Genomic DNA, 22,030 nt, shown 5'->3' on the forward strand with positions numbered 1-22,030 from the left:
TACAAAACTTGAGAAAGATTTTCTATGCAAGCCTTGATTGTCCCCTTATTGCGGCCCCACTCTTTGCCCAGTGGAAGGGGAAAGCATGAATTGAATAGAACTGAAGGGTCAATTCAGAGTAACAAAAGAAAAGGCCTATACGGGAGAATAATTTTCTGGGAAAAGTAGATTGTTATATTAAAGGGACTGATTCACAATTTCCCCCAAAATTTTCTTTTTCACTTTTAATGATCAAAATCTACTGCCTATTGTGTTTAAAAGATTTCACATAAAAATTAAGGTTATACATTATCACAGAAGCTCATTGTAGAGAGTTTATTATTTGTTTTGTAAACAAAGATTGCGGTATGTTCTTGTTTACGAAATTTTCAAAAGAAATGTATATCGATCTAAGTTTATTATATCTTTCACATTTCAAACATTTTTGGGGTAAATTGTGTCATCTAAAAGTTAAAATTTGTGACTACGCAAAATTAAGATGCTTTATTTTACAAAATCAATATCACTTGCTTGTTTGTATACATAAAATGACTCGAGTCTTTGTTTACATAACACAGATTCAAGGCTAAAATATTGATTTTATTCTTGCATTGACAGAAGGTCAAAATTTTGGCTGTCAACATTAAATGAGTTATATTTTTAATGTTTAACATCAAAAATGAAAAATATTTTTATCAAATATCGTGAACCAATCCCTTTAAGTTTCTTTTAGTTAGTTTCTGTCATACAAATATGTATGTATGGAATTTTTCATTTTTCATTCTGAACCTATAACTCATTATGTAAATGTTGAAAATAACCTTCAAAGTTGGCCTAACGGCACTTTCCCATTTAAACACAGATTTTGACATGAATTTTGGCTTTGAAATCCTTCAAGGCAGGCCTGCCCCTATGATTTATTTTGATAGGTTATAATCTTAAGAACAAGTTATAATAGTATTTTTTTAAAGACATGAGCCCCTGCCTTGGGGTTGAAATTCATGAAAAACCACCAATAAATTTGGGGTACTGTTTTTGAAAACCTGCAGGTTCATTATTAATTTACACAGATATATTACCAGTACTTGTGCTTAGAATAGCTCAGCAGTCAGCTGCGCTGGCAGTATATGCTGTGATTATTTTTTGCCATGGTTTGAATCCACCTCACACCACACTTTCATTTTTAGTTTTTATTTCGCATTTTCAACAATTTTTTCATATTTTATATGTATATTTTCCTTCAATAATCTAGTTTAAAAGCATATCCATTCTATATATAAAGGGAAGTAAAAGAGATTATACAAATGCAGTCAAGTGGAACTATCCTTGACACGGTTGATTTTATTCCAAGGACAATAATAATTCATTCTGCGTTACTTAACGGAAGCACATGCATGCACGATGAATACCATAAGCATGTCATACAAGATTATTTCATATTCTTACTCAAGGTTGACACTTAATTCTTCAACCAAAAAGATTCTTGCAGTTCTCACTTACAATATAATGAAGATTATTTTTCAATACACCACCCTATTTTCACATTGCACATTTCTCCTTGGAATAGGTCATGACCTTTCTTTTGAAGATGCTCTGTGCCAAGTTTGGTTGAAACGATGTTCTGTGATTCTTAAAAGGAATCTTGAGAAGTCCAAAAAAAATTAGTTTGAACCAGTGTACAGAGAAGTCAGCCAGCAAGATGGACATGCATATTTTGTACTGACTACAGAAAGCTTACTTGAGCTTTTAACTCGGGTGAACTAATAAAAGGTTATATATCTGAAAGTCAGTTCCATGTAGTCTTCAGTAGTATAAAAACATATCTCTGATGGTGATCATTGAATGCCATCAGAATTAAATTAATTAATATCTTATGATAATATTCAAGGACAAAACTTACGTAAAATGACCTTGCATTGATTAGATGGTTGACAATGTCTGACAATTGCTTTTCAAAGTTTCCTCTGAAATGGAAATAGGAATAGTCAGATATATGAAAAGTGAAGACTGAATCTATTAAACATGAATCCATTACAAGAATAGTATTGCTTTTGAATAACTCCATGGAGGGCTTGCTTTAAATATCTGGAGGGCTTGCTTTAAATAACTGGAGGGCTTGCTTTAAATAACTGGAGGGCTTGCTGATATCATGAAAGTGAAAACAACAAAGAGATGTTTGTAAAACAAATATGCAACAACCCCACCCCCACCCCCCAAATGGTGCAAAATTGTAAAGGGTTATACACATACATCATTTAATTGATAGTAGTGCCAAACCAATTCAAGATATTGAGCAGACAATATCTTCCTTATGTCAAGAGTGGATTAACCATATGACCTAAAAATCAATAGGGGTCATCTATTCCTTATGCTGTACCAGTGTACCAAGTTTGATGTCAATCAAGCAAATAATTCTTAAAATATAGGAGACAATATATTACTATGTCCAGTTTGACCCTTGACCTTTGACCATGCAACTTCAAAATCAATAGGGGTCATCTGAAGATGTACCAGTATACTAAGTTCGATGTCTGTCTAGCAAAAGATTCTCATGATATTGAATGGACAGTATATTCAAATGTCCAGTTTGACCCTTGACCTTTGACCATGTGACCTCAAAATCAATACGGGTCATCTTCTCCTGAAAGATGTACATGTACCAGTGTACCAAGTTCGATGTCTGTCAAGCAAAGGGTTCTCAAGATATTGAACGGACAGTATATTCCAATGTCCAGTTTGACCCTTGACCTTTGACCATGTGACCTCAAAATCAATACGGATCATCTACTCTTAAAGATGTACCAGTGTACCAAGTTTGATGTCTGTCAAGCAAAGGGTTCTCAAGATATTGAGCGGACAGAATATTCCAATGTCCAGTCTCACACTTGACCTTTGATCATGTGACCTCAAAATCAATAGGGGTCATTTACTCCTTAGGATGTACCAGCTAGTATACTAACTTTGATGTCTGTCATGCAAAGGGTTCTCAAGATATTGAGCAGACAGTATATTCCTATGTCCAGGGTAGATTGACCCTTGACTTTTTGACCTGAAAAACAATAGGGGTTCTCTTAGAACTACTCAAAACCATCCGACATATGAAATATCATTCCGATCAAGTGAATGGTTCTCAAGATATTAAGCGGACAACATGTGGTCTACTGACCGACAGGTGCATAGCAATATGCCCCTCTTCTTTGAAGGGGGGCATCAATATAAGCACTCGAATTTCATTCTTAAAAGAGAATATCATATGAACTGCAACACTTCATGAAGTGCGTATGCCAGCGTAAGCGTTGCAGTTCATATCATGTATTTTCAAACTAGGATTTATACTCTATTTTCATATCTGTTGGAATTCCCAGCTGTTTAAATGGATATACATTTACTATATCTATTAAGATTTATACATACATTGTTCACAGCTGCATGCAGTTTGTAAAGATAAGGCAAAACATCGGAATTACAAATACAATGTATATTTAAAAAGTATAGCACCCAGAGAAGATTGTAACACAACTGATATCAAGCCCACCTAACATTCGAAGGATTAATTGTTCTTTTGATATCATTTTTAATCAGGCTGTTCATTTATGCATTAAATAGCATTTTAAACGTTTTTTTAAAAAAAAGATGATCATGATTACATGCTGGGAATTATCAATACCATCTCTGGGGTGACCCAGGTCGATATATAAGGCCCCGTTCCCAATACAAGGCTCATTTTCCCCCAATTTGATTGTATAAACTCCCAAAAATGATATATATGAAAACAAATGGGTTGTTTTGATTTCATGCTGAGGCTTATAATTCATGTAAACTTAATATAGCAATACATGTACTATAAAGATCACATACTTTTTAAGTACAGTTGAACTTCAGTATCTTGAACACCATGATTCAGAAGTCCCAAACACTTATTCTTTAAGTATTTTACCCTCGATATCTCAAATCCTCAGATATCTCTTAAGTTTTTTCTCAGTCCCATCGAGTTCATGATAACAAGGTTTGACTGTACATGTATATCATTAGTAAATGTGCAGAACAAATGTCATTTTCTCTAAACATGCAATCCCATGCATGTGAATGCATTAAAATTGGATGTTTGGTACACTAACTGGATTTGCCCAACCTTTCGGTTTTCCATGAAATCACTTAAATTTCATATCACACATATATCTTTAAACTAAATGGCATAGTCAAAATCACCAGCCTGTACTCACATGCATGTGTGCTTCAATTTGATTGGATAATAATAAAATATCTCAAACTTGATCATCAATGAAGAAAATTGAAAGATTTTCACAGCATACATTGTAAGTAGATAATGTAAGTATCTAAATGTTAGTGTTATAAACAGGCCCAAGTGCCACATCACTCACCTGAGTCACCTTAGCCTGGCTGTTCAGGTGTTTTGATTTTAAAATTTAAAGATTTTTTTCATTTCTTATTCCCATGATTAATTTGGACCCACCCAAGCATAGGGTTGCAAAATTTACAATTTGGTACATTCCTTTCTGCTATTCCTGAATATGCATTAAGTTTTTACACAATATCAGCAAAACTAAAGATGTCTTTCAAATGACAAAGACAATAATCACAATAATAATTTTGATCACTACCCCTGGGATCTTGAAATTTACTATTTTGGTAAAGAGCTACCTGCATGCTCCTTCTAAACATGCATTTAGTTTCAATTAAGTATCAATAGCACAAAAGAAGAATTTATTTAAATGTTTTACATATAAACACTATATACCAAGTTTGGCATCACCCTGGAGTCAGAACCTCTACCCCTGGGATCCGGACATTTTTAATTTTGGTAGAGGTTTTGATTTGAACATATTTTATTGTTTGGTTGTTATTACAAATGGATTGAGCACAAGTTCTTAAAACTCTACATCACTATGCATTTAGTTTTCCTTACACATGTGCGTTTCTAGAGAAGAAATTTTTTGAAAATTGGTCAATTTTGAGCAGTTTTTGTCCCACCCCTAAGGCCCAAGGGGTGTAGCAATCCTGAAATTCACAATTTATGTCCCCCTTGTTCCAAATATGCTTCATACCAATTTTGAAAAGAATTGGAATGATAGTTATCAAGAAGTTAAAAATTTCTATTGTTCACACATTTAATAACCAACCATTTATGTCCCGCCCTGATACCAAAACCCCTAACCCTCAGATCATCAAATTTAAATTTTAGTAAAGGAGTACCTAAGGAGTACCTAAATATCCATTTAGTTTCAATTTAGTATCAATAGCACTAAAAAAAGATGCTATTTAAGTGTTTTACACATAAACACTATACACCAAGTTTGGTCCTACCCTGAGGTCAAAACCCTTACCATGGAGATCATGAAATTTACAATTTTGGTAGAGGCCTACCTGCTCTGCATCACTATGCATTTAGTTTTTCTTACACGTGTGCGGTTCTTGAGAAGATTTTTTAAATTTGTCAATTTGGGGCAGTTTTTGTCCTGCCCCTAGGACCCCAGGGGTGCAGGAGTCCTGAAATTTACAATTTATGTCCGCCTTGTCCCAAGGATGTTTCATACCAAATTTGAAAAGAATTGAATAGGTAGTTATCAAGAAGAAGCTAAAAATGTTCAATTGTTAACACACGACGACAGACGACAACCAATTGCAATAGGTCACCCAAGTTTACTCAGGTGACCTAATAAAACTTTAATCCCCAATTGTAGTCCCAAGCCAAAGGGTCATGATTTGAACAAACTTGATTCTGCACTATGTCAGAAAGCTTTCATGTAAATTTCAGCTCTTCTGGCTCCGTGGTTCTTTAGAAGAAGATTTTTAAATGACCCCACCCTATTTTTGCATTTTTGTGATCATCTCCCCTTTGAAGGGGGGCATGGCCTTTCATTTCAACAAAGTTGAAAGCCCTTCACCCAAGGATGCTTTTTGCCTGGTTGAAGTTGAGTTGAAATTGGGTCAGTGGTTCTGAAGAAGAAGTCGAAAATGTAAAAAGTTTACAGACAGATGACGGATGAATGGCGATCAGAAAAGCTCACTTGAGCTTTCAGCTAAAAAAAGTTAATCTGATACTGTATCAGTGAACGTGACACAAGTAACGATGTAGTTTGAAATTCTGAAAAGTTTAAAACACTCAAATGTTGGCAAAGAATAACAGACTCCAACTCCTGATGATTGACTGCAATAGGTTATCTGAGTAACACAATTAACTCACACACTATCAGAATGCCTTTGCTTTTCCATGATCAGTTTTCTGTTCAACTCATCGATGTTTTCTCTCATATGTTGGTTTGACTCTTCTATACTGAAATAAAATTCAAAGTAAAATGCAAGAGGACATTTGCAAATGGTGGCCACAATGATCACCTAATCCATATTTTCTAATTATCCTCAATCATATATGTATTTTACATGGTCAAGCCATAGGATGTTGGTAGATGATTGATTGTTTGCTGTTTTCCGCCACACTCAACAATTTTTCAGTTATCTGGTGGCGCCCAGTTTTTATTGGTGGAAGAGAGAGCCCACATACAATGTACCTGGGAAGAGACCACCGACCTTCCAAAAGTAAACTGGGAAACTTTCTCACTTACCGGCGCTAGCGGGATTTGAACCCACACAGACCAGAGGTGAGAGGCTGTGTGATTTTGAGCACGATGCTCTAACCACTTGGCCACGGAGGCGCCTGGTTGTTGGTAGAATAAACAACAAGAAGCCCATGGCCACATCGCTCACATGAGTCACTTTGTCCTTCCTGTTGTTCAGTTTTTGTGATCTTTATAAATTTTTTGCAATCTTTAATCCCATGAAAGATTTTGACTTCATATTGTGGTTCCGTTCCTATCCCCATTGAATCACACTAAGGTATAGTGATTGTGAGTCGGACATGATCTAAAGACGTCGGACACCTTTGATGGTGATTTTAACAAAATTCATGCAATAAATTAATCTTTCTCTGTGATTGACTTAATATTAAGCAATGATTGAACTTAAAAGAGTTGTAACCCTGTCTTCGATTACGGTATCTTAGTCAATTTTACACATGACCAAAAAAAGTACTGTAAACCAGGAAAATCGAAGACCCGCCCATGTAATATTTTGATCGATCAAACTTGTGAAACTTAGCAAAAAGTACAAAAGAAATTAATTTCAATGTGTTAATTACAAATATAAAATAAATTTAATATTGAAAATGCAAAATTCATGTTTCTTTTGAAGAGATTTTATTCTGTTTTGAAATATATTTAAGTTTAAACACAGTGAATCAATTTGATCTCGACTCGGACAGTAAAATTTCACAACTTAATACAAAGTCGGACACTGTCCAACTTTAAATCAACATTAAAAATAACATTGAAATTTGTTTGGAGAATACATAAAACCATTTGTAATGTAGAAATAAATCTTACTTTGTATGTGAAAATATATACTAACTTTAAATGTAAAAATAACAGCCGGGAATGAACGTTTTCAAAAAGTACCCCCCTCCCCGATTCTACGTGTCTGGTTGGTACAACTCGATTCATTACACTTATTTTAAATAATTCATGACTGGATTTGAATTTTTTAAAAATCAAGTACTGTACCTTCCAGTGTTACGATTTTAATGAGTTCACAAAAAGTATATATAAAATATCTATCAGTAGCATATGTACAACATGTAATATACAACCTACAAAAAGTTACCTGCCTGTATAATTCGTAATAATATGAGTGTCCTACTCAATATCAAATGTGTCCAACTTACAAACCAATTTCGATGTTGGGAGTTTATCACATCTGAATGCCTTATGATGTAAAATACCGGGGTGATCCAAGCAACAAATAGCTAATAATTGCGAGCTCTTCAGGGCAACACCAAAGGAGAAACAGTTGGAATAAATCTGCATACGAAGAGGAAGGAGAAGGGTGTCCGACTCACTTTACCCTATAACCATGATACAATGCCACAATATAAAAAAATCATGGTATGAAATGTATGGTTTTGCCATATTAAGGAATTTATATACAAAACATGAAAGACATACCTCTAACAGTTCAAAGGATATTGCTTAAGTTAACTTTTCTTAAAAGTAGTCCCATGAAGATCCGGGTTAGAATAGATCCTCAGTACCCTCTTGCTTGTCGTAAGAGGCGACTAAATGGGGCGGTCCTTCGGATGAGACCGCAAAAACCGAGGTCCCATGTCACAGCAGGTGTGGCATGATAAAGATCCCTCCCTGCTCAATGGCCATAAGCGCTGAGCATAGGCCTAAATTTTGCAGCCCTTCACCGGCAGTGGTGACGTCTCCATATGAGTGAAACATTCTCGAGAGTGACGTTAAACAATATTCAATCAATCAATCTTAAAAGTAGATCAATGTCCAAGGTCAAGGTCAAAAGGTAAAAGGTTTTGGTACCAAATAAAAGGTCTTGTCAAAAGGAATGCATACATGTACATGAAATATGAAAGACGCATCACTCACCATTCAAAAGTTATGAGTAAGGATAAAGATTTGGTTAATGTTTTAAAATTTGAGTCAAGGTCACAGAGTCAAGTATCACGGCATCAGATGAAATTTCTTGCCATAAAGAATCTATATATATACTAGATATGAAAAGCCCTTCCTTAAACAGTTATAAGATACTGCCTAGGTTAGGTTTTCTTAAAAGTAGGTCAAACTAAAGCATCAAGGTCACAAGGTCAAAAACTTTGACACCAACAGAAAGGTCTTGTCACAAAGAATACAAAGATGAAATATAAGAGCCCTATCACTCACCATTCAAAAGTTATGAGTATGAGCAAGGTTCAAGTTCCTGACAGACAGGACAAAAACAGTAGCCCACCCACCTACCCTTTCCCTTGACTTTACCCCCCCCCTTCCCTTGACTTTAGTTAAAGATGCATCATATGAAAGTGGAATCAACCCAATTTAGAAACAGTGACATTTTAATATGATTTAGTGTGGTCCCGCTAATCTTGAAAAGAATTTGTTTTAATTTCCTGTATATTCCCATATCAAACTTTGGTTTCCTATTTATGGCCCCACCTTACCTCTGGGGTCCTTACTTAAGAAGATCGATATCTAAAGAGGTTCCCTATATATAAAACTTCGATCCCCTATTGTGAACCAATCCTACCCCAAAGGGATATGATTTGAATAACTTCAATCTACACTACTATGTTTGAATTTAAGTGGGACTATATCATGGCCCGACTGTTATTGGGCCACAATTTGAACATCAACTATCTATAATCTGGGAATACTTGTGTAAGATAGCATGCCCCTGTTGTTCTTGAGAAGAAGATTTTTAAAAATCTATATCCTATGTAAAACTTTGATCCAATATTAAGACCACAACCTATCCCTGAGGGGCCATAATTTTAATAAACTAAATCTACATGACAGGAAGCTTTCACGCAAGTTTCAACTTTTATAGCCCAGTGGTTCTTGAGGAGATTTTTAAATGAACCAACCATAGTTTTACATTTTCTTGATATATCCCCTTTGGAAAGAGCATAGCCCTTCATTTGAACAAACTTGAATCTCCTTTACAAAGATGATTTGTGTCAAGTTTGATGAAATTGACTCCTTGGTTCTTGAAAAGAAGATTTTTGAATGATGGCAAATGATGCCACAAAATTTTTACTACCTCTTAGTTTTCTCCGCTTCAAAAAGGGCATGGCATTTCCCCTTTACCCACACATGCTTTGTAGCAAGTTTTGCTGAAATTAACCCTGTGTATCTTCAGAGAAATTGAAAATGTTAAAAAGGTTACGGACAGACATGCTGACTAAGACAGCAGGACAAAAAGATGGATGGACAGATGGACAATGGACAAAAAGTGATCAGAAAAAAAACACTTGAGTATTTTAAATGTATGCAAATACCTGTCAGCTAGGCTATAATAATTGCAATAAGTAAAGTTTACATAAAGTGGAACATTAATTCCCCCCAACACAAGCTGATAGGGAAGTTTCATAAAAATTTACTTATACAGTGTAATCACATGTACTGTAAAATATACATGCACCATCATAAAATGTAATCATGGTCATGAAATTATATGAAATGCAATATCAATTAATCAAACCAGTATGACTCAGAAATTCCTAGTTCAAGGGAAATGTCTCAAACATGCATTTTTTTTTACTATTTGAAGACTTTCAGGAATGAAAACAAAACCTGACATTTTTTCCCAAGGAATTTACTGCTCAAAATGTATCCCAATTCCACTCACAATTTCATTTATAATTACCTATTTGCCAATGACTGTGTTTGAGCCTCCTTAAGCTGTGCAACTTTCATAGTTTCTAAAATTAAATTATCACATAAAATATTACAACAATGAGTGCAAAATAAAAACCATATATATATACATTGTATGGTATATTTCCTTACTTTATATATTTCCTTACTTTACTAATATATACACTGGAGCCAAATTTGTGTAAGGATCAGAGCTATGCATGAGGGAGATAATCCTTAAGTTTGAAATGAATTTCTAAATTTTAATTATCACAGCAATTAAATATTCATGTGTATATTTTCAAGCTAGTAACCAAGTACTTAGCTACTGGGCTGTAGAGACCCTCGGGGACTAACAGTCCACCAGCAGAGGTCTCGATCCAGAGGTCATAATGTAAAACTTGTACGGTACCAATTTTGATGCACCAGATGCACATTTTGACAAATAATGTCTCTTCAGTGTTGCTCAAGCCGAAAGTTTGGAAATCCGAAATAACAATAAACTTGTAATAACGAAAAGGAAGAACAGAGTGCCAAAGACTGGAGCCAAATTCATGTAACTATGTACATGTATACTATTAAAATTAAGCACTAAAATCCAACAACACTCAACATCCAAAGTGTCAGATCTAATAGTAGATACGAGGTCAAATAAAAAAGGATACAAAAAGCACTAAAAATGACCAACGACACAAACAGTTAATTGTCAAATTTTCGAATACTTACATAGAAAAGTAAGGAAACTAAAACTACAGCTAAACTACATAAGCTTATAACAAACAAAACGTCTACATATTAAAATTATCGAGTGTAATATGTGGCAACAGAACAGTTTGTTTCCATTGAGCGTCAAGTCTAAACAGTTTAGTCTAACAGTTTAACTATTGTAATAATTCTGTGATATGATCAAGTTTGTTTCCATCGAGCGTCAAGACTAAACAGTTTAGTCTAACAGTTTAGCTATTGTAATAATTCTGTGATATGATCCGTTGTAAATTACAGTATGTAGAACTGAGTACTGCAGATTCCTAAATACATATGAGGAATTTATCATTACGTAAGTTAGTGAGAAGTACTACCACTCGCAAAATAAAATTACTTGAAACACATGTTAAACTCTTGAAATCTAAAAACTTTATCCTGCACTGCAAAAAACAGATTATAAATGCAGGCATACACATGTAGTTTACGACCTGTAGAGAAAAAATTTCCTGCTTCAGCAAAAGTCCTAGTCTGTGTCATATGCCTACAGCAAGAGACAAACCAACCTTCCTAAAGTCATAAACTTGTGGAATGTTATTAACATTTTATTTCATTAAAAATAAAAAAAAATTGGTACATTTTTTTTACTACCATACCTTGCATTTTTTCATGCCCTTCTTTCATTTGAGAGAGTTTGTTGTTCTCTGGAAAAAAAAGTTAAATTTCTGAAATACAGTACCACTCTTAAAGTTATTCTAGTTAATTGAAACATCCTAACCTGAACAAGAGGCCCATGGGCCACATTGCTCATATGAATCACCTTGGCCCTGCTGCCATTCAGCTATTGAGATTTTTAAAAGATTCTTTGCCATCTTTATTCCCATGAAACTTTTGATCCCATTTTGTGACCCCAACCTGGCCCTAAAGGTTCATGACATAATAAGCATACAAGATCATAAATCATGGTACAAAATGTATGGTCTTGCCATAAGGAACCTAAGTACAAAATATGAAAAGCCTTACCTTAAACAGTTCAGGACCCAGTTGCACGAAGCTAGTTACCTTTAACTGACAGTTAACTTTCCATTAACTTGAAAATTTACATAGTGTTAAGTTAACTGTCAGTTAAAGGTAACTAACTTTTGTGCAACTGGCCCCAGGAGATATTGCCTAGGTTAAGTTTTATTAAAACAAGGCCAATATCCAAGGTCAACATTACACAAATTAAAAATAGGGCACCGCTAAACCAGTACATGATACGCCCGCATACATTATTGACCCAGGAATTTGAACAACTTTATCAAGTAAGAAACAGTCAATGATATTAAGATTTGCAAACCACAAGCCATTCAGGCAACCATTTTCAGGAAATCCACATGCCCAAACTCAATTTCACTTGCCCGGAAAATAATGAAAGTCGTTGAAAATGAAAGTAAATTATACGCATGCGAAATCTGAATAATTTTCAAGAAAAATCCGGAACAGACCGAGTGAAGATGCGTAATTAATGGGACAAATGACTTTGTTTGGGGCGAGTTATTCTAATTCTATGACTTGAGCATGCGCGTAATATTTATTTACTTCCGATTGTCAAATAAAACTCCGACAGGTAATTTTTTTTTACAAGTCAGTCGGACTTGTTGCCAAGCAGATTTTACAAGTCCGACAGGAAAATCACTGGCCGCGGGCGTTCAGACTACCACTAATTTCGCAGACTGAAAAAAGGATTATCCACAAAAGGGGTTTGTCAGAGTTGCAATAACAATATATGTATTTTGCATTTAATAAATTTAAGTCTAAGGGCTGTAACTCCTTCAAAAATAGTGGGACAGCATTCTGCTTGTAATATGAACATCTACACATTGTGACCTTCCTTTGTACTAAGTTTCATTGAAATCTCCCTAAAGGGTTTATGAGGAGTAGTGAAGACATGGTACGTGCATAAAATAAAATCTAAGTTCAAGGGCCCTATCTACTTCAAAAATAGTGGTGCAGCATTCCCCTTGCAATATGCACAGCTCCACATTGTGATCTTTCTTTGTGCCAAGTTTCATTAAAATCCACCAAACGGTTTAGGAGGACTTGCGAAGACAAAGTATTTTGAATAGAAATAAGAGGTACTGTGAGCAATGCTCACTAAGAATACCCCCCGCTTACCCCTATCTCCCAAAGGGTGTTGGTAATAGGTATAAACTACCTCTTTTCTGAGTGTAAAAAACAAATGGCATGACAAACCTTGGGTATTCTCGTTTGTAGGGAGAAATGGATAGGAGATGAAATTAAATGTGCATTTTATTATGATCTTTGAAGGGGGACCTTTTTTGAAGGATATGTAACACATAAACCATACTACTACTTCAATGTCCAGTGCGCGTGACCTTTGACCCCAAAATTGATAGGGAACATCTTCATCCCATGGGTAGTCCATATGTATGATATGGTGACTGTAGGTGGAAAGGATAACGCTTTAGAGCCCAGAAACCATATTGCTACTTCGATGTCCAGTGCACTTTACCTTTGACCTTTTGACCCTAAAATCGATAGGGAACATCTTCATCCCATGGGTAGTCCATATGTATGATATGGTGACTGTAGGTAGAAAGGATAACGCTTTAGAGCCCGGAAACCATATTGCTACTTTGATGTCCAGTGCACTTGACCTTTGATCTTTTGACCCCAAAATCAATAGGGAACATCTTCATCCCATGGGTAGTCCATATATAAGATATGGTGACGGTAGGTGGAAAGGATAATGCTTTAGAGCCCGGAAACCATTGCGTCTACAGACGGACGGACAGACAGACAGATGGACGGACGGACAACCCGATTCTAGTATACCCCCCCACAAATTGTTGCGGGGGGTATAAAATTAAGTCCAAGTGCCACAACTCCTTTAAGAAAATATTGGACAGCATTCCCTCTGCAATATGCACAGCTGCACATTGTGATCTTTCTTTGTACCAAGTTTCATCAAAATCCCCCAAAAGGGTTTAGGAGGAGTTGCAAAGACAGAGTTAAAAAGGACAGACGGAGAGACGGACGACAGCAGTATAGTGTAAATACGCCCGCATTTTTAAGCGGGCGTATAAAATAAAAAAACTTTGATACTAGTTACAAGCAATTTTTTTTTAAAGTTTTTAAATTTGGGTCAAACTACAAGGTCAAGGCCAAAGGATCAAACATGGCATCAAATGAAATTTCTTGTCACAAGGAATCTATATACAAACAAGAGATGTTTGTAAAACACATATGCCCCCCATGGTGCAAAATTGAAAAGGGTTATACACACACACATCATTTAGATGACAGTAGTATTATAAATTCAAAATATTGAGCAGACAATATCTTCCTATGTCAAGAGTGGATTGACCATGTGACCTAACAATCAATAGGCGTCATCAACCCCTGAAGATGTACCAGTGTACCAAGTTTGATGTCTGTCAAGCAAAGGGTTCTCAAGATATTGAGTGGACAGTATATTCCTATGTCCAGTTTGACCCTTGATCTTTGTTTATGTGACCTCAAAATCAATAGGTGTCATCTTCTCCTGATGATGTACAAGTGTACCAAGTTTGATGTCTGTCAAGCAAAGGGTTCTCAAGATATTGAACAGACAGTATATTCCAATGTTCAGTTTGACCCTTGACCTTTGACTATGTGACCTCAAAATTAATAGGGGTCATCTTCTTCTAAAGATATACCAATGTACCAAGTTTGATGTCTGTCAAGCAAAGGATTCTTGAGACATTGAGTGGTCAATATATTCCTATATCCAGTTTGACCCTTGACCATGTGACCTCAAAATCATTAGGGTCATCTACTTCTTAAGATGTACCAGCTGTACCAGGTCTGATGTCTGTCAAGCAAAGGGTTCTTAAGATATTGAGTGGACAGTATATTCCTATGTCCAGAGTAGATTGACCCTTGATCTTTAACCTTTTGACCTAAAAAACAATAGCGGTCCTCTTCTTTTCATAACCAACCCACATATGAAATATCATTACAATTAAGTTAATGGTTCTCAAGATATTGAGCGGACAACATGTGGTCTACCGACCGACCGACAGGTGCAAACCAATATGCCCCTCTTCTTTGAAGGGGGGGGGGGGGGGGGGGGGGGCATAAATATATAAGCCCTACCTTAAATACTTCAGGAGATATTGCCTAGGTTAAGTTTTCTTAAAAGTAGTTGAACTCAAATGTCAAGTCCACAAGGTCAAAAAGAAAGGTCTTGTCACCAGGAATGTACATACCAAATATGAAAGTTATAAGTTATAAGCAAGGTTCAAGTTTCATACAGACAGAGAGGACAAAATCAATATGTCCACCCCTTTCCGGACTTTAAAACCATTTATGTTTGTATCTTGATATCACTCAGTGAGGTACTGCTAATCTTGAAAAGAATTTGTTTTAATTGATTCCCTGTATTATCAAACTTTGATATCAAATTATTGGCCCCAATCCTACCTCTGGAGCCCCTGAATAGAAAAAACTTAAGTTGCCTTAACTGGGAATGCTTGCATATTTCTTATATTTAGTAATCATGGCCCTGTTGTTATTGAGAAGTATATTTTTAAAGATTTGATCCCCTATTTTGGCCCCAGCCTACCCCAGGGGGGTCATGCTTTGAACATACTTCAATCTGCATTACCTGGGGATGCTTGCACATTGATATTATTATACTTTCATGTAAAATACTCGAATCTGATTGGTCGAGAAGCATTTGAAAAAACATTGTTACCCTCTGAGAACAGAAAGCACGCGCTCCAGGGTGATAGTATCTAGCAACGGGTAAAAGTACTTGACAACGGGTGATATTATAAAAAATTATCACATGCGTCAAATTTATGCGCGTACAGTTTGTCATAGATTGTTAGACGACGTCGTTTGAGCGTTTGTAATAAACGCGAATGCCCGTATCGTAATACGAAATATTGCATGACAGTAATTGATCAAATGTCAACAGACAAATTTTCACCCCTCGAGAAATCATTGTCAACCAAAGCTACGCCTCGGTTGACAATGGTTTTCTCAGGGTGGAAATTTTCAATGTTACCCTCAACTACATCCAATATTTATATGAGTATTAATGGCCCTGCTATTATTGAGAAGATCGATTTTAAAAAATCTTTCCTATATATTCCCATGTTAAACTTTAATTGATCTCCTATTGTGGCCCTACCCTACCACCAGGGACTACAATTTGAACTAATTTAAATCTGCACTACCTGGGAATGCATGAATACTAATATAATTAATCATGGCCCTGTTGTTCTTGAGAAGATTTTGAAAGATTTATCCTTTATATTTCCATGTAAAACTTTAATCCCTTATGCTACCTTCATCACCCAATAAAATAACAAAGAAAGACATTTTATTGCATAAAATGTTTATATTTTAAGCATTTTTTAAAAGTATAAACTAGATTTAAGTACTAAAATATATTATTGACCCATTCATTACTTTAAGCAGAACAGCCATTGCACCCTTTGACCTTGACGATCGACGCTCAATATTTGATAATGATTACGCAGACATATGGCACATGTACTTAAAACCGAATGGCACTAGTTTGCAACAAACATCAGTATTCATTGTCGCAAATGAAAGCAATGTCAATTTCAAAAGAACATGAGAAAAGATTCAGAGAATGTAAATATATGCTCATTATAATTGTGCACTCAGTTTGTTTGCTAGATGTTTTGAAGTAAAGAAGATTAATTCATAATTTACATGATTTAAAGCAATTTGGTACATTATTATGATCCATAAAAATCCATCCCGAGACTCGATCGCAACTCTGACCTTGGCGGCGTGAATAACACCATGTTGTCAGAGGTTTTCATGCTCATTAGAACTACAATGTATGCAAATGCACCAAGTCTGTCTGAACATTGCCTGCGAGTAGAATATCAGATTTCAAAACAGCAATTTTTTTTAGGTAATTAGAAAATACTCCTATCCCTATATGTCAGAAAAATACTCATGGTAATTTAAAATACAGTAAATACATTGATTTATTATAGTAAATTAAAGCAAAACTCTGATACCTGAGTTAACCATTCGAGTAAAAGCTTATTCTGTACGTCGTTCATGATACTGATTCAAGTCAAAGTGAAACTCTTACCTATATCTATTAAATTCTCCAATTCTCTTCTTTTACTTCTTCTCTCAGCAAGTTTACTTTCAAGGCAGTTCTTTTCTGCAATATATTGTCACATAAAAATAATTACGTCACTGTACGTTAATTGATCACTACATGCATAAATTGTGCGCTCCTTGAGATTTTGAGAATTTCTAACATAAAGGGTATCCATGAAATAGAAAGTAATCTCAATTCAATGTCATTACAAGTGTACAAGTCTACCCTCATGACGATTGATATACTTTGCATGTAAATAATATCAAGCAATTAAAATAGTTCATTTATGATATTTCAAAACTTTTGGAGGTGTTATAAATTTTCTTCTGGCTATAAATCCTAATGAACCATTATTGATCAACTAGCTAGCTACTGTAAAAGTGATTCTAATAAGCGTGGGGGAAATTTACACTTGTAGCGGTCAGCGGGGTTTGATCGCCAGTGGCCAGTTAGCTCAGTTGGTAGAGCACCTGACTAGAGATTCAGGGGGCCCAGGTTTGAATCCCGGTCAGGTCTGTTACATTTTCTCCCTTCCTGTTACATTTGGTGCCATAGACCAGCCCCTGGAACTGACAGGTGAAAATGTCTGGCAGGGGATAAAGATTCTGGGTTAATGTCTTCAGGTGTGAAGACATTTAAGGAGGAAGGAATGTAGCGGTCAGCGGGGTTTGATCGCTGGTTGCCAGTTAGCTCAGTTGGTAGAGCACCTGACTAGAGATTCAGGGGGCCCGGGTTCGAATCCCGGTCTGGCCTGATGCATTTGCTCTGTTTCTGTTACACACTAATTACGTGGTCTTGTAATAAGCGAGTACATTTCCCACACACAGATAGTTATAAATATTTGATACAATATAGGTTAGTTACCATATATTTTTTCCCCACGTGTAATGTTGGATGTGAAAAAACGTGTAAAAACTACTTTTACAGTCACTCATCCTTTAAAAATTACATGTATCTATCAAAATACACCAATTCATTCTGAGAGAACATGTTTCTGTATTTTGATATTTAAAAAATATTCAATTTCCATAGTATTGAAGTAAAATAATTTTAATACACTATTGAATTTTGCATTATCAATACTACAGTGTACTTTATATCATTATGGGCCGGCCTGGCAGGCACATATCTATATGATTTGAGAAGTCGCATGCATTTCTGCAGGACAGTTGTCTGTTGCAGCGAAAGTGTTCTAATAAAGAATGACATCTTTTATTTATCTATTTTTTTTTTTGGTCAAGGGTTTTTATGACCACGAAAAAAATAATTCATGTCATATAATATACATTAAAACTTACAACGATAATTCTAATCATATTATGAATTAAGTTGAAATGGTATGTGTCACAAAATAATACTGTATACATCAAATATTACTAAATGCAATTTTTTCTCATTGTGTACCAGTATTTCCCCTATTCTTCTGAAATTAAGGTAACTCCATACTCACACTATAAAAGGTTTAAAAAAAGAAAACTTTCCAATTCTCACTAAATATAGTTTGATTTAATGGATAATTTCAAAGAGAAAGTATATCTATATTGCCACGTACCTTTTTCAAGATGTCAGACACTATAAACACAACAAAAAATCACTCATTTTTATCAAACAGCTTGATAAAAATACTTAACAAAGGCCCATAGACCGTATCGATCACCTGAGTATTAGTTCAAATTATCACTAGTGCCAAGGGCTATGAAATCCTGTTCTGCATATCTAAGCTAAATTTTTTGCCCCGCCCCTAAGGCCCCATGCAGAGGTGCAGGAGTCTTGAAATTTAAAATTTATGCCCCCCTTGTCCAAAAGATGCCTCATACCAAATTTGAAAAGAATTGGAATTGTAGATAGTAGTTATATCAAGAATAATATTCTATTGTTCAAACATTTAATAAATGACCAATTTGGCACCACCCTGATACCAAAACCCCTACCCCTGGGATCATCAAATTTTCAATTTTGGTAAAGGACGTTGTCGGAAACCCACGGTTGACTACGCTTTGTTCCTCTCTCCATCACCTGTGGGTTTATTCATTCCTACTCGCTCGTTCTCATGAATAAACTTTTAAAAAATATTGTCCAATCAAAGTAATCATTATAGCAACGGAACTCTTCTGTATTTAAAGGTCTAAGCATTAACTTAAAGGGACTGGTTCACGATTTTTGATAAAATATTTTCCATTTTTGATGGTAAACATTAAAAATATAACTCATTTAATGTTGACAGCCAAACTTTTGACCTTCTAAATGCAAGAATAAAAGCAATTTTTTAGCCTTACATCTGTGTTATGTAAACAAAGACTCAAGTCTTTTTATGTATACAAACAAACAAGTGAAATATCTATTTTGTAATATAAAGCATCTTACTTTGCATTTAGTCACAAATTTTAACTTTTAGATGACACATTTCACCCCAAAATGCTTGAAATATAATAAACTTAGATCGATATCCATTTCTTTTGAAATTTCGTAAACAATAACATACTGCAATCTTTGTTTACAAAACAAATAATTAACTCTCTAAAATGAGCTCTGTGAAAATGTATGACCTTAATTTTTATGCGAAATCTTTTAAACACATAAGACAGGAGATTTTGATCATTAAAAGTGAAAAAGAAAATTTGGGGGGAAATCATGAATCAGTCCCTTTAACTTTGCTATCACAACAGTTGTACATACCGAAATTGGGCTGAAAGTGTCTTCAATTGTTGATTGGACAAATTCGCTCAGGGTGTACAATGAGCGCCCAATCAAATTGCCTCATGAATTATTCATGAGAACGAGCGAGTAGGAATGAATGGACCCATGGGTGATGGAGAGAGGAATGAAGGGTAAATCAGCTGTGGGTTTCCGACAATGGGTAAAGGATTACCTGTTCTTTCTAGATATCCATTTAGTTTTAATTTAGGATCAATAGTAGTAAAGAAGATGTTATTTAAGTGTTTTACACATAACTACTATATACCAAGTTAAGCCCCACCCTGGGGTCAAGACCCCGAGCCTAGGGATCATGAAATTTACAATTTTGGTTGAGGTCTTCCTGCTCTGCTATCAAGAAAAAAATTTAAAATGTTCATTTGTTAATACACGTACGACAAACAACAACGGACACAGACTAATTGCAATAGAAACTCAGGTGACCTAAAAAATGGTAAAAATGACAAAACTTTAATTTGAACAATTTAAAAAAAAAACCCTGCTACTTCATACATGTATAATAGTAATTCCAAAATAGACCTGCAAAAGAGACAGTATAGGAGTTACTGCCCTTGACAGCATTTTCATAAGATAAATATAATTCAGTATCTATACTAAATATAATTAGTGATTTGAGGTGCATGGCTGATGGAAGTCATTCATTTTTAAACTTGTACGAGGGACACAGTCCCACTAACTCCCAATTCCCGAGAATCGTCAATATTGTCCGTGATCTGTTTTCCTTGTCATTTGATCTCACTATCTCATTTACCGAGCCAATATCGCACACCCTTATTAATAACAATTGTAAGAATGGTCTTTTACCAGTAATAAGACATCTTATTGCACAAAAATTATAGAAACCAACAGTCGCAAATATGAAATCAACTCTAAATCATATAATTGTATTCCTGCAACCAGAAGGACAGAGGTACTGGAAGAAATTTTCGGAATCTGAATATGAATTTGATTATAATTTAGACTTGACAACAATGACTGCGTCTTCATCTACAATTTACGTGTCAGAGGTGAGTTTTGACAAAGAACTGGCGAAACTGCATCAACTAGAACATGCAGGAGAAGCAACGCCATCATCTGAAAGACACTACAACCTTACATGAGATGGAAAATGGAGTGTCGTCTCAGCTAATATTTTAATCCCAAAATTTATTTTTTAAAAACCCTCCAGAATTCTGGACAAAGGAGATGACCAAAGTCAGTGAAAACAGTAGTAAAGTCTTAGACTGGAAAACAATGATCAGCAATTTTCACCTCTGGGAAATCAGGGTAAACACAATGGGCAGTATATACCTTCACATTTGCCACCAAAAAGCAAACAGTATTAAATACTGAGACAGGGGAGTTTAAGGAAAATTTTAACCAGGTTTTACTGGACTTCAAATTGAAGATATCTCTTTACTCACAAAAATACAAAAACTTTATACCGAATTCTATTCAAAATAATTGATGCTGCAAAATATCTATCATTCTACAAGGAAGACGCATTATATCTCAAATAAATGCACCCACAGAAAAAAAAGTCTATTTCTTGACTATTTTAATAGCTATTGTGCAATACTTAGAGTGCAATTATTAGGGACAATTCAGATTTCGTATTGGATGTCTGCAATCACACACTGGTTGCCTGCTGATTAGCTATGATTTACACAAACGTAACTTGAGGTCAGCCAGTCACTGCCGTTGAAGCAGTCTGCAGAGACTTTCATTATAAAGTCCAATCCCCAGCCATCCATTGCAGATCTGGGCTATTTATGTAATAGATTAATTATAGAAAATATTATATAAATTGAATTTAAGGTAATTCCACTCTTCTAGAATTATAGGTTCAATCTTATATTTGAATGTTGATTCTTCAAATAATATATCTTTGTAACAAATAAAAATGATAAAATAAGTATTTTGCCGTATTTAGGTAGTGATTGCAATTAGGCACCACGTGGTTTATTCATGTAATATCTAAAAAGAGACTTATTTATGTTTCCGATTACATCACGCGCTTGAGCATCAATAATGACAGACGGTGGAAACAAAGACTTGTCAGATATAACCAGATGCAGGGTAGAGTGAAAATATGTTTAGAAACGAACATGTAAAAATAAAATACAAATGAAAAATCCCTTACGTTTTAATTATCTTTTAAATAATATGCTAGTCATAGTTTAAGTCTCCATGATCCATGTAAACACCCCCCACCCCCGTTACTTTTCAGTCTTACAATATGTAAATTTAATTCACAAACCACGTCTATAGGCCTATTAAAATTATATAATGA

At 35.1% G+C, this 22,030-nt stretch overlaps 1 protein-coding gene across 1 annotated transcript in view; it reads right to left on the reverse strand.

Moving 5' to 3' along the window:
• Positions 1-22,030, reverse strand: part of LOC125657912 (uncharacterized) — a 29,699-nt gene that overhangs the window by 2,313 nt on the left and 5,356 nt on the right. Inside the window, exons 2-6 of the mRNA XM_048888837.2 lie at positions 17,029-17,103; positions 11,558-11,605; positions 10,210-10,264; positions 6,185-6,274; positions 1,880-1,943 (exon numbers count right to left, since the gene is read on the reverse strand). Of these exons, the coding sequence (XP_048744794.1) occupies positions 1,880-1,943; positions 6,185-6,274; positions 10,210-10,264; positions 11,558-11,605; positions 17,029-17,103 (332 nt within the window). The remainder of the gene's footprint in view (positions 1-1,879; positions 1,944-6,184; positions 6,275-10,209; positions 10,265-11,557; positions 11,606-17,028; positions 17,104-22,030) is intronic.

Source organism: Ostrea edulis, chromosome 9, assembly GCF_947568905.1.
Source record: "Ostrea edulis chromosome 9, xbOstEdul1.1, whole genome shotgun sequence".
Lineage (NCBI taxonomy): Eukaryota > Metazoa > Mollusca > Bivalvia > Ostreida > Ostreidae > Ostrea > Ostrea edulis.